This window comes from Bos indicus, chromosome 29, assembly GCF_029378745.1.
Source record: "Bos indicus isolate NIAB-ARS_2022 breed Sahiwal x Tharparkar chromosome 29, NIAB-ARS_B.indTharparkar_mat_pri_1.0, whole genome shotgun sequence".
NCBI lineage: Eukaryota > Metazoa > Chordata > Mammalia > Artiodactyla > Bovidae > Bos > Bos indicus.
In genome coordinates, this window is record NC_091788.1 from 30,202,079 (window position 1) to 30,215,214 (window position 13,136).

The 13,136-nt window shown below is 53.7% G+C and overlaps 1 protein-coding gene across 9 annotated transcripts in view; it reads left to right on the plus strand.

The window, feature by feature from the left end:
- LOC109554476 (m7GpppX diphosphatase) overlaps positions 1–13,136 on the plus strand; it is a 152,916-nt gene that overhangs the window by 76,005 nt on the left and 63,775 nt on the right. For 7 of the 9 annotated variants that reach the window (XM_070782710.1, XM_070782714.1, XM_070782715.1 and 4 more), the window contains exons 7-15: positions 4,748–4,820; positions 5,123–5,207; positions 5,641–5,721; positions 5,920–6,017; positions 6,219–6,279; positions 6,967–7,062; positions 7,148–7,337; positions 7,963–8,106; positions 12,958–13,101. In XM_070782710.1, the coding sequence (XP_070638811.1) occupies positions 4,748–4,820; positions 5,123–5,207; positions 5,641–5,721; positions 5,920–6,017; positions 6,219–6,279; positions 6,967–7,062; positions 7,148–7,337; positions 7,963–8,106; positions 12,958–13,101 (972 nt within the window). The other 2 variants (XM_070782718.1, XM_070782713.1) reach the window with 2 other exon arrangements.

Below are 13,136 nucleotides of genomic sequence, written 5' to 3' on the forward strand. Positions count from 1 at the left end.
GAAAATAGACCTTTTTCAGGTTGACAGTTAGGAGGCCTCGGAGGGCTGCGGCAGGAGTGAACTCAGCATAAAAACAAGGTAGGGATGGGGTAGTGCACCGCTAGAGGGCTGAGGGGCACGTGAGCATGGGGCACAGGTGAAGGAGTTTGACGTTGGAGCTCGAGACAGAGATGCAGGGGTAACTGGAGGAGGAGACAGAGGCAGAGGGCTTTTTAAAAATAAAGTTTATTTTATTTTGCTGTGATGGGGATGTTTTCATTGCTGCATGGGCTTTTTTCTCTGGTTGCGGAGAGCCGGGGCTACTCTGGAGTTGTGCTGTGTGGGCTTCTCATTACAGGGGTTTCTCTTGCTGTGCAGCACGGGCTTTGGGACATGCAGGCTTCAGTAGCTGTGGCACGTGGGCTCCGTACTTGCGGATCTTGGGCCCTAGGTCACAGGCTTAGTAGCTGTGGCGCACGGGCTTAGTAGCTCCGTGGCATATGGGATCTTCCTGGATCAGGGATCCAACTTGCGTCTCCTGCATTGGCAGGCGGATTCTTTACCACTGAGGCACCACGGAAGCCCAGAGAGGGTTTTGTTTTTGTTTTAGGTACAGGGAGAGTTGAGTCTAAGTCAAAGGGAGTGGAGGAGGGGGAGAGATGGAAGCAGCAAGGTAGGGGGGTCAGTCACTGGTTGGGAGCAACGCTGGAAGGGTGGGTGGGGACCGGTGTCCGCCTGGTGGAGGGGGCAGGAGGGAGCAGAACTGGCAGGTGAGCGTGGAGGTGGCAGGTGGGCAGCCTCGGATTTCCGCCCAGAACTGAGGGATACAGACATAGATCGTGTGACTCGCTCAGGGTTTCTGAACCATAAGATCGCAGTCTGTGCTTCTGCCCCACCGGTTTTCCCATCCCCCTTCTCAGGAACAGTAAGCCACAGCCCTTTGATGGGCCCAGGGGCTTGGAGGGGCCCGGCATCAGGCTGTGTCCACAGGTGATGCCCAGTCCTGTTCCTCTTGGTATAGTGGGTGCCTGCTGAGTGCTTGTGGAGCGTGTGATGCTGCCAGGCCCCCAGGGCTGTGGGAGGCCTCAGTCCTTCCCCCTCGTCCCCCAGGTCTGCCCTTCGGCGAGTCTGAGGTGGGGCTCAGCACCTCTGCAGGCAGGGACACCGTGGTTCTCAGCAGAACACTGGGAGGGCACACGGTGTTCCTGCCTTGGGGTCAGCTTTACCTGACTGAGCTGGATCTCCCGGGCAGCTGGTGGCAGGCAGAGGTTGCCGCACCTTGGATGTGAGTGGATCAGATTCCTGTTCCCCTGCTCAGGTACCCTTCTGTGACTTTCCTCATGGCCTTTTGTCCCCAGGAGCTGTCAGGGATGGGGGACAACTGCTGGGAGAAGGCTCCGAGTGGTCTTGAAGCAGCAGCCAGCCCAAGAAACCTGTCTTCCTAGAATCCTAGAGGGGCTGAGCCTTCTCGTGGCTTGGCCAGCCAGGGGAAGGCATGGGCAGATAGCATCCCTAGTTGGTTTCTCGGAGCAAACCCCAGGACTAGCCAGTCTACCTAGCATAAGTTTAGGAAGAAAGTGTAGAACTGTACTGGGCAGGAGGTTCAAAAAAGAGTAATCGTCTTGTTCCTGGGGACCCATCATCTCGGACCAGCAAAGGTCTGCTCCATCGAGGACGGCTGAGACCTTTGACTTTCAGTGACCGCAGAACACACTCTCTATAGTGTTCTCCATCTTGGCTGTGTGTTCAAATCACAAGAAAGGCAAGGCTTTTTGTTTGTTTGGTTTTTGCTGGCCAGTGCCTGGGCCCCATCCCTCAACCAATTAAATAAGACTCTTGGAAAGCGGGGCCCAGATATCAGTAAATGCTTTAGCTTCTCAGGTAACTGCCCTGTGTATCCAGTGCTGTGACCTCTCGATAAAGGGAGCCAGAGTTCGATGTGCTGATTCGTTATCAGAAAAGAAGAGTGAGAGCTCAAAGGGTGGGAGAAGGGGCGGTTCACAGTGTAAAGAAATGGGCGAGCCTGAAGGATCTGGTTTCGAGCTTTGCAGCTCAAAGCGTGGTCCCAGTCTAGCAGCAAGCACCACTTGGGACCTGGTTAGAATGTAGATTGACAAGACCCACTGAGTCAGAATGCACGTATTGAAGATTGAGAAGCCTGCTTCCACCATTATCTGGACCAGTGGTTCTCAACCATTGACAGGGTTAGAATCACCCCGGGTGCTTGAACAAATTCCAGTGCTGGGCCAGACCAGTTCTGTCAGAATTCCCGGGTAGGGAACCCCAGATACTGCAATTCTCCTCTTCAACCAAGTTCAAGGACATCCATCTTGACAAGTGCTTCTCAAACTTGACTGTGCGTGTGAATCATCAGGAGATCTTTTGCAAATGCAGGCTCTGATTTGTGCATCTGGGTGGGACCTGAGGCTGTGTGTGTTAGTCACTTAGTCGTGTACGACTCTTTGTGACCCCATGGACTGAAGCCCACCAGGCTCCTCTGTCCATAGGATTCTCCAGGCAAGAATACTGGAGTGGGTTGCCATTTCCTTCTCCAAGGGATCTTCCTGACCCAGGGATGGAACCTGGGTCTCCTGCAGGCAGATTCTTTACCATCTGAGCTATAGGGAAGTCCGACCTGAGATTATACATTTCTAATAAGGTCCCTGGTGAAGCTCAGGCTGTGGATCTGATAAATATTGATATAGTGGAATCACAAGCATTTGTTAGACCAACTTCCCAGTTTTCAGCTGAAGAAACTGAGGGTCAGAAAGTGAACAGTGACTCCCCCAAGATAACCCAACATGTTATTTATTCAATACTTGCTGAGCACTGGCTGTGCTGGATGCTGAGGCTTGAGCTGGGGATAAGACAGACCTGATTCTTCCCCTCTCAGGGCTTATTTGCAGTGGGGGAGACAGACAGAGAGCAAGTAATTAAACAAATTTCAGTTAGGGAGAAGCGTATGAAAGGGATGATGTGGTCAGGAATGACTTGGCAGTTGCTTTGGGTGGATCGGAAGGCGGGCCACCCTTGGAATAGCAGTAGGTCTTGACTTCCACTGAGGTCTGCTGATTACAACTCTAAAACTTTTCCTTCCTGGACACAGCCATCCTCCAACCGCCCTGGGACTCAGAGATGGGCCCTCCTGACTCTACTGAGAACATCTGACTCTGGTCCACACCCCCCTCCTCTTCCCCATCCGCTTTCCCTTCCCCTCGACATTCTCATTGCGTGTTTATGGACTCAGGGTGGAGCCTGGCAAGTGCCCCCCTCGCCCACCCAGAGCAGAGCATCGACTCCTTAATAGAACAGCATTCAGGATAATCAATTTATGGTTTCTAACAAGAACCAGATCTCGTCCTGATGCTGGCCCCCACCATTGAGAAATCATCTGAGATTTTTCGTTTATCTCCAAGAGAGCACAATCACGAGGGCTTCTCTTCCTTTCCTGGTCTGTCAGAAGAATCAGTCGGCCTGCTTGTGGAAATGACTGTCACAGGTCCCACCCCAGCTGGCTGAAGCAGTCTCAGGAAAAGGCCCTGGAATCTGTGTTTTTAGTACATGGCTCTCGTGATTCTTATGAACCAGATCACTGGGGGAAGTGAAAATGGCATGGAGAGAAGAAGCTGGCGCCCTGTGTCCCATATCTCTTTGTGTGGCTCTTTGAGCTGCAGAAATGAATTCCCGGTGACTCAGAAGCATGGCCCTTGGCTGAATGTGTGATCAGAAGGATGTCTTTGTGTGCATGTAGCAACGCACCCTGCTCCGTCCTCACCTTGCCGGCCTCTGCCCTTTCCTGAAAGGGTCTCCTGTCTCCTCTGTGACCGAGCAGACCCTTCCCACTGCCCGTGTGTGTGTGTGTGTGTGTGTGCTCAGTTACTTCAATCATGTCCAACTCTTTGTGACCCCATGGACTGTAGCCCTCCAGGCTCCTCTGTCCATGGGGATTCTGCAGGCAGGAATTCTGGAGTGGGTTGCCATGCCCTCCTCCAGGGGATCTTCCTGACCCAAGGATCGAACCTGCGTCTCCTATGTCTCCTGCATTGCAGGCAGATTGTTTTTACCGCTGAGCTACAGAGGAAGCCCCTCCTGCTCTCCATGCTCCCATTAAAACAGCCGCCTCCACTGCCTTCCCCAGTGCACCTGGGCAGTGAAGGCTTGGACGTTGTGACTCAGCCAGAGTCTACAAGGGCTGCAGGAGGCCTCCTGGACCATCTGGTAGCCCCCGCCCTCACCAGGGTGTGGCCCCAGTGGACCTATTCCGGTGGAGTCGCGGGAGCTTGGTGATGGAAGGGTGGGTGGTGGCCAGCACCAAAGGAAGGCCTTGAATATGCAGAAGAGATAAACTTCACTTCACTTGTGCAAATGTGAATCACACCCTTGTACCTTTGAGCTTAACTTTCACATAGAAAATGGGTGGATGTGCATCTCTTTCCTGGAGCTGACCCTTCTGAGGTCAAACCAAGGGAGACGACAGTGAGGGGAGCCGTGCCTGGGAAGCTGGGGTGGGCCGGTCTGGCCTGGGATGGAATCCGTGAGTGGTGGGATGTGGTTTCCCTTTCTGGGGCATAGGATCCCTCTGGACCCCTGAGGTCGCCTTTGAGGGGTTAGGGGGACATCCAGAGCGAGGAGGGCTGCTCCCTGGATGGCCCTGCAGCTGTGCGCTTCCTGGAGGCAGGAAGAGGCAGGCTGTGGGTGTGCCCTGGTCCGGTGCCGAGGCCAGAGCGTTCACGACGCTGACCGCACACCTGTGACTCCTGCTTCCTAGGTGGCCCGAGGCAGCCGGGATGACAACTCTCCCCAGGAACCCTGGCACCTGAGAAACATGATCAGCAAGTCCCGTGAGTGTTCGCCACGAGCTCCCCACCCTCCGGGATGGGCTCCCCGGAGGCAGTCTTCAGCATCTTCCCTCGACCCTCCCGGGGGTTGTGGAAGGGCAGATATGGAGCTGGGGGCACCTCTCTTCCTCTTGAAGGATGGCAGACATGCTCAGGTCCAAGCCCGGAGCCAGAGAACTATGGCCCAGCAGGGGCCTGCTCTGAGCTGGGGTTGCGGGAGCCCCGGGCGGGGCAGGTGTGGCAGGTGGCCTGGGGCCGTGCCTGCCTGTTCCTGCCTCCAGCTCTTGTGTGCATTCGCCCCGCAGGCTGGAAGCTCCTGGCCATGTTGGCTCTGTTCCTGGCTGTCATGGTGTGGTACTCTATCTCTCGAGAGGACAGGTACATTGAACTGTGAGTCCATCTTTCATGTTCTTCTGTGGGTTTTTCATTTTGTTTTTTTTAGGAAGGGGGCTCAGGGATGGAGTGTCATGGAGTGGGGACCTGGTGGTAGGGAGGACGGTTCAGAGAGCCAGGTGGTGGCCTCTCCCTTAAACTATTAGCTCAGAATCTTTCAGTGAGCGTGGTTGGGAGGGTTTGGGGAGGTAAGGTCTGGGATGGGTCCCCAGGTCTCTTACCCAAGGGGTTTAGGAGAAGGAAGAGCTGGGTTCGCAGTGATTTGGTTTCAAGGTGGGACTTGGGCTGAGATGGTTCCACCTTGTGAGTCACTCTCCAGGGCCTTGGAGCCTTCATGCCCTGGGAGGAGGTGAGAGCTGCCTGGAACGCTGGCCCCTGGGCCTGGGAGGTCTGACTGGAGCTCCTATCTCCTCTTCTTTTCTGTCTCCAGCTTTTATTTTCCCGTCCCAGGGAAGAAGGAGCCATGCCTCCAGGGTGAGGCGGAGAAGATGGTCTCCAAGCTCTTTGGCAAGTACGTGTGTGAGGGTGGAGGTGGGCTGAGTACAGCTAGGAGGAGGAAACCGTGCTGGAGGACATGGGTCAGGTGAAGCCAGTGAGGGCGGGGGAGGCCTTGGACGTGTATACATGATGTTAGTCTGTGGTCTGACCCTGTTTCTGGCATCAAGATTAATCACTTTCTCATCCCCTCCCTGCCTTCACCTCTGCACAGCTACTCCCGAGAACAGCCTTTCTTCCTGCAGCTTAAAGATTATTTCTGGGTCAAGACCCCATCTCTCTATGAGCTGCCCTATGGGACCAAGGGGAGTGGTAAGTGCCTGCCTTGGGGAGCGGGGTGGGTAGGAATGGTGGCCTCACCTTGGCCACACTACTTCTCAGTCTTTGCCACCCACGGTCCCAGCACCCAAGTTCTCAGCCAGGCTCAGACATTGGGGTCAGGGGAGGAAGGGCTGGCAGCCTTTGGAGAGGTTGCTGTTGTCATCAGCCCTGTCGAATCTGGTCCTTTTGCAGAAGATCTGCTCCTCCGGGTGCTAGCCATCACCAGCTACTCCATCCCAGAGAGCATCCAGAGGTAAGGAGACACGCCTTCCTGCCTCAGTGAGAAACAGTCATGGTCCAGCACCTCCCAGTGAGCCTGCCTGTCTCCAGGGAGGTGGGGACACCGGTCCCTATGGCAACCGAGCCTGGGTATCGTGTTGCTAGGGTGGGCAGAGGTTGCTGAGGGTATTGCCGTGGTAACAGGCCAGCCTTAGGGGCAGTCAGGGACTCTGAAATGGGATTGCTTCACAGTCCTTCCCAGGCATCTTCCCTCCTCTCCTCCTCTCTCTCCTGTGCTCTGCTCAGCTTCCTCTTCCTTGAAAGCCTAGGGCTGCAGAGTCAGCATGACCAGGAGCAGAACTCTTTGGAGATGCCTGGTCCATGTAGGGGCTTCCCAAGTGGTGCTAGTGGTAAAGAACCTGCCTGCTGATGCAGGAGACTTAAAAGACACGGATTCCATCCCTGGGTCAGGAAGATCCCTTGGAGGAGGGCATGGCCACCCACTCCAGTGTTCTTGCTTGGAGAATCCCATGGACAGAGAAGCCTGGCGGGCTACAGTCCATGGGCTTGCACAGAATCGGACACAACTGAAGCGACTTGGTGTCTGCACTGTCCATGGGAAGCAGGGGCTGAGGGGGCCTGGGGCAGACGAGGACAGGAGAGCAAGGTGAAGCCGGAGCAGGGGCTCCTTCCAGGTCTCATCACCCTGTTCCCATGGCAGCCTGAAGTGCCGCCGCTGCGTGGTGGTGGGGAACGGGCATCGGCTGCGCAACAGCTCGCTGGGAGAGGCCATCAACAAGTACGACGTGGTCATCAGGTCTGTATGGCCGCCCTTCCCTCTTCTGTCTGGGAACAGACCAGCGGAGCTCAGGGTGACGGGCATCCTTCTCCCCACCTCCCAGGTTAAACAGTGCCCCTGTGGCTGGCTACGAGCAGGACGTGGGCTCCAAGACCACCATGCGTCTCTTCTACCCTGAATCCGCCCACTTCAACCCCAAAGTGGAGGACAACCCTGACACACTCCTCGTCCTGGTGGCTTTCAAGGCCATGGACTTCCACTGGATTGAGAGCATCCTGAGTGATAAGAAGCGAGTACGTGGGGAGACTGGGAGCGAAGCGGTCTCGGCCTGCGGTAGGGGAACGCTGCCCGGGCTCAGGCCCTCCGGCTCTGTCATGTGTGCCCGAGATCCTCAGGAGCCAGTGAGGGCGAGGCGTGAGCTCAGTGTTCTGCCACAGCGTTCAGGCAACGGCAGCCCAGGGCGCCCCAGTGAGAAGCCTGGGAGCAGAGGGACCAGTCTGTAGGCATCTCCAGGTGTGGGCAGGTTAGAAAAGTCGAGATCTCTGTCCTTTTAGGCGGACACATCCCAGAAAGTCCACTCTCTCTCTTTGCCATCGGTTGAATGTTGAACTGTCCAACTGACCATTTTCTGCCAGATGTTGACCTAGCCCCTTCTACCTGTGTGGATGTCACGGGGAGTGAGCAAGGCTTAGACCCCGTGCTCTCCACACCATGTCACCTGGCCTCCCACGGGGACTGCCCCACTCCCCTCTCGCCCTGCTCCTCCCCTCTGGTCCCGACTCCCACCCCTCACCCTGCACTCATGAGGATTCCACGCCATCCCCACATGGACCCCTTTCCCTGGAGGAGCCCAGCGGCCGGACTCGAGAAGCAGGTTTCAACCCACTCCCCTCTTGCCTTCCGTCCCCACCCGCCTAGGTGCGAAAGGGCTTCTGGAAACAGCCTCCCCTCATCTGGGACGTCAACCCCAAACAGATTCGGATTCTCAACCCCTTCTACATGGAGATCGCAGCCGACAAACTGCTGAGCCTGCCGATACACCAGCCACACAAGATTAAGCAGGTGATGAGGGGTTGTGGACGGATGGGGAGGCCAGAGGGCTGGGGTCCTGGGTGGGAAGCAGGTGGGACTTCCAGAGGCTTGGGGAGGTCCGGAGGACCCCAGACGAAGGGAGAATACCAGTGGAGAGGGCGGCATGCGTCTGAATAACACAGGCCCCAGGCACACACCTGTCTGTAATGAGGCTGGTGCACTGATGTTTACAGCAAGGCAGAGTTTGTACTCTTTCTTTGTTTTTCTTTAAAAGAACAAATGGCAAGTTGTTTTTTTTTTTTTTAAACTATATACTTTTATTTATTTTTGGCTGTGCTGGGTCTTTGTTGCTACGTGGGCTTTTCTCATTGTGGTGAGCAGGGGGCTACTGTCCAGTCGCGGTGCCTAGGCTTCTCATCCGGTGGCTCCTCTTTTTGCAGAGCACAGGCTCTAGGGTGTTTGGGCTTCAGTAGTTGAGGCACGTGGGCTCAGTAGTCGCAGTTCCCAGGCTCTAGAGGACAGGCTTGGTGACCGTGGCACACGGGCTTAGTTGTGGCGAGGCATGTGGGGTCTTCCCGGACCGGGAATTAAACGTGTGTCTCCTGCGTTGGCAGGTGGATTCTTCATCACTGAGCCACCAGGGAAGCCCAAGAGTGCAGATTCTTGAGATGCCCTGAGGCATCGCCAAAGTGGGGCATCAGGGAAGGGTGTTTTTACGGCTTGGGGGCTAGAGTTAGAGGATGGTTTTGGCAGGCACTGATCAGAATCTGTACCCTGGGGATTTACTGGGACAGGCAGTAGTCTTTTTTTTTTGACTATGTGGCTTGTGGGATTTTAGTTCCCAACCAAGCATGAACCTATACCCCCAGCAGTGAAACTGTAGAGTCCTAACCACTGGTGAGCCAGGGAATTCCGGACAGTCATAGTCTTGTTTTTGGAGCCCAGCCCAAATGAACATGGAGCCCAGCCCAGATCCTTCCGTTACTATTTGATCACTTTATCTGTGATCTGATCTTGGAACATTTTGATCTAAGGTAGTTAAAAGAATTGCAGTTGGCCCTGTGTACCCTGGTTTGCTAGGCGTGGCAGTCGGGGGAGGCAGGGTGCGTCGGCAAGTTATGGTTTTGGTTTTGGCTCTCTAGTGGTCTCTGGCTGACGGGCTTCGTCATACTGGGTAGCATCTCAAGCAGGTACTTCCTCATGTCTTTGAGCCCTCGGGTTGTGTTGGGTAGGAGACAGAGGTAACTATCAGAGAAAGGACTCAAGGTGCTGCCTGCTGTATGGCCTTGGGCCAGTCAACCACTTAGAGGCTTTTTCTTATCTGAGTGGTGGAGAAATGATCAGTACTGACCTTTCCAATAGCCATTCTGGGATTTAAAAACATAATTATGTAATGTGCTTATCATCAAGATTGGAACACTGCGAATGCTCAATAAATATTAGCCAAATTTTGTATAAATGATTTTATTCTTTTTTTTTTTTTGCTGTGCCACACGGCTTGCGAGATCTGTTTCCTGAGCAGGGATTGAATCCATGGCATCAGTGGTAAAGAACCCATCTGCCAGTGTAGGAGATATAAAAGATGTGGGTTCGATCCCTGGGTTGGGAAGATCCCCTGGAGGAGGAAAAGGCAACTCACTCTGGTTATTCTTGCCTGGACAATCCCATGGCCAGAGGAGCCTTGTGGGCTACATACAGTCCATGGGGTCGTGAAGAGTTGGACACGACTGAATTGACTTAGCACGCATGCATGGCAGTGAAAGCTGGACTCCTAACCACTAGGCCATCGGCCACCAGAGAACTCCCTATGATTTTATTTTTTACTGAATATCTATTATGATTCAACTTCCTGTGTTGAATGCCTGCTTTCGTAACTGCTTAGCACCAGGCCCCAATTTTGGATACACGGGGAGTAAGACATGCTCTTTGCACTAAGGAAACTCAGCCTAGCAGAAAAAACACACAGGTTGTAACCTGGAGTGGTAAGATGCTCTGGCAGAGAGTTGTTCCAAGTGCTGTGGGGTCTTGGAGGAGGCGTAGACCTCTGCTTTGGGTTGTCCGGAGAGATACCATCAGAAGAGGTGAGACCAGAGTTGGGCCTTAAGGGGTCATGGGGCCCAGGGAGCAGACACTTGGAGAAAGGTATTTCATTCGGCAAGACCAAGCAGCGCCCCTGGCACTGAGTTCTAGTGCTCGTGGAGGTGGATGGGGGACAGCAAGGAGGAATTTTACGCCCCTGATGGCAGAGGGTGAAGGCTAGAGGGAGAAGCCAGAGATGAGGACAAGAACCTGGCTTCTAGCAGAAGGAAGAAGAAGTGGATGGACCTGACATCTGTGTTGGTTTCCTGTCACTGCCTAACAGATGACCACAGTTTAGCGGCTTAAAACAACACCCATGTATTGACTCATAGTTCTGGAGGTCAGACGTCCAATACAGCATGGCTGGATTCTCTGGTTAGAATATACAAGGCTGAAATCAAGTTGGCAGTCTGACTGCATTCTTGTCTAGTGGCTCAAAGGGGCAATCCACTTCCAAGTTCATTTCTATTGTTGGAAGAATTTGGTTCCTTGTGGTTGCAGGACCGAAGTCCCCATTTCCTGGCTGGCTTTCAGCCTGGGGGTGACACCCTCCACCTGTTAAGAGCTGCCCACATACCTTGCTGTCCGGCCCCCTCTATCTTTAGGCCAGCAATGCGTGATAAATCCTTCTTGTGTTTCACATGTCCGACTTCCTCCACTGCTGACCTCTAGACCAGGATGTAAAAGCTCATGAAAGGAGGTCAAGCCCACCAGGATTGTCTATCTTCCGGTCCTCTGTGCCATATGAAGCAATATAACACAGAGTAATATATCTTATCATTTTCGTAGGTTACACACACTCTCAAGGGCAAGGGTCATTGGTGGTCATCTTAGAATTCTCCTGCTATAGCATTGATTTTCGGAGAAGGCAATGGTAACCCACTCCAGTGTTCTTGCCTGGAGAATCCCAGGGATGGGGGAGCCTGGTGGGGCTCACACAGAGTCTATGGGGTCACACAGAGTCGGACACGACTGAAGCGACTTAGCAGTAGCAGCATTGATTTTAAGGTGAAATTGAGGGCTGTATGATTGTTCCAGGTTTCCAGCACAACTGGGTGGATGGTAATATGTTTAACAATGACAGGAATACAGGGGGAGAGGAGGGTTTGACTAGTTAAAAAGCCCACGTCCAGGCAGAGCTGCTAGAAGGTGATGAATGTGTGGTTTGGCAGAGGTCTAAACGGGTTGAGATAACACAGTGGAGGTAAAAGCAACAGGGTTGAAAGGGAAGGCTGGGGCAGGAAGTGACAGATAGAGCACAGAAAGGGGCCCTGGGGAATACCCGGCCTCGCGGGGTCTGACAAGTTCCGGGGAGTGGCTTGTCAATGGGAATGGGCACTGAGGTCTGGAAGGTAGGTCATCCCAGCCAAGAAAGAGGATGTGTGAGGTTAGGCTATAAGGTGGCACATCCCCGTGGATGAATTAGGGGCAGGTGGAGAAACTGAGATCTTCATAGCAGCCCCTACGGTGAGGGGTTGGGGGGCGGGTATTGCCGACCCCACTTTACGGAAGGCAGAGCCCACCCTCGTGAAGGGCACACAGCCCGGGAGTGTGAGTGCTCTGGGGCTTCCGGGAGAGGTATGGTTCTCCAGGATGGAGAGCAGAACCTTTCTACTCCTGGAGAGACTTGTTTAATAGTTCTAAGCCTCAGTTTCCCAGCTGTATACAATGGGGCTAGTAAAAGTATCGATCTCAAAGTGTTTTTGTAAGGACTGGATGAGAGGTGGTGCAGTGGTAAAGAATCCATCTGCCAAAGCAGGAAATGTGGGTTTGATTTCTGGGTTGGGAAGATCCCCTGGAGGAGGAAATGGCAACCCACTCCAGTCTTCTTGCCTGGAGAATCCCATGAACAGAGGAGCCTGGTGGGCTGCAGTCCATGGGGTCACAAAGAGTCACGTGCAACTGAGCAAGCACATACAGATGAGATGACATAGGGGTAAGATAACATACTGTCTGGCACATAGCAAGTGGTCCGAAAGTCATAGATACTATTATTATTGTTGTCATTACCATCATTCTGTAATCATCCCCAAAGGTCTTAATACATCCCTCCCCAGAGGTATTAAGCTGTATTATGCCATATGGTAGGGCTGCCCTGGTAGCTCGGCTGGTAAAGAAACCACCTGCAATGCAGGAGACCCTGGTTCGATTCCTGGGTCGGGAAGAGCCCCTGGAGAAGGGATAGGCTACCCACTCCAGAGTTCTTGGGCTTCCCCGGTGGCTTAGATGGTAAAGAATCTGCCTGCAATGTGGGACACCTGGATTTGATCCCTGGGTTGTAAAGATCCCCTGGCAGAGGGCATGGCAACCCACTCCAGTATTCTTGCCTAGAGAATCCCTATGGACAGAGGAGCCTAGTGGGCTACAGTCCTCCGGGTTGCAAAGAGTTGGACACAACTGAGTGACTAAGCACAGCTTTAGCGTGCCATATGGTAGTCATGAGCCACATGTGGCTTTTTTTTTGTTTTTTTTTTAGCTGTGTCCCATGGCTTGTGGGATCTTAGTTCCTCAACCAGGAATCAAACCTAAGCTCTTGGCGGTGAGAGCTCAGTCAGAGTCCTAACCAGTGGACCACCAGGGAATTCCCCACAGGAGGCTATTTAAAATTTAATTAGAATTGAATCAAATAAAAAGTTCAGTTCCTTAGCTGCATGAACCCCACGTGGCTCCTCGCTGCCATATAGGACAGCACAGATGATGAGCATTTCCATGATACTAGAAGGTTCTGTTGCAGAGCGGTGGCCTAGAGATGCTGAAAGACTCTGGCTCCCTCTAATACCTTGCCCACCCCTTGTCCCTCAGAAGCCCACCACAGGGCTGTTGGCCATCACCTTGGCCCTCCACCTCTGTGACCTGGTACACATTGCTGGCTTCGGCTACCCAGACGCCCACCAGAAGAAGCAGTCCATTCACTACTATGAGTATATCACGCTCAAGTCCATGATGGTAAGTGGTCCCTGCTGGTGAACTGGGTGGAGCCA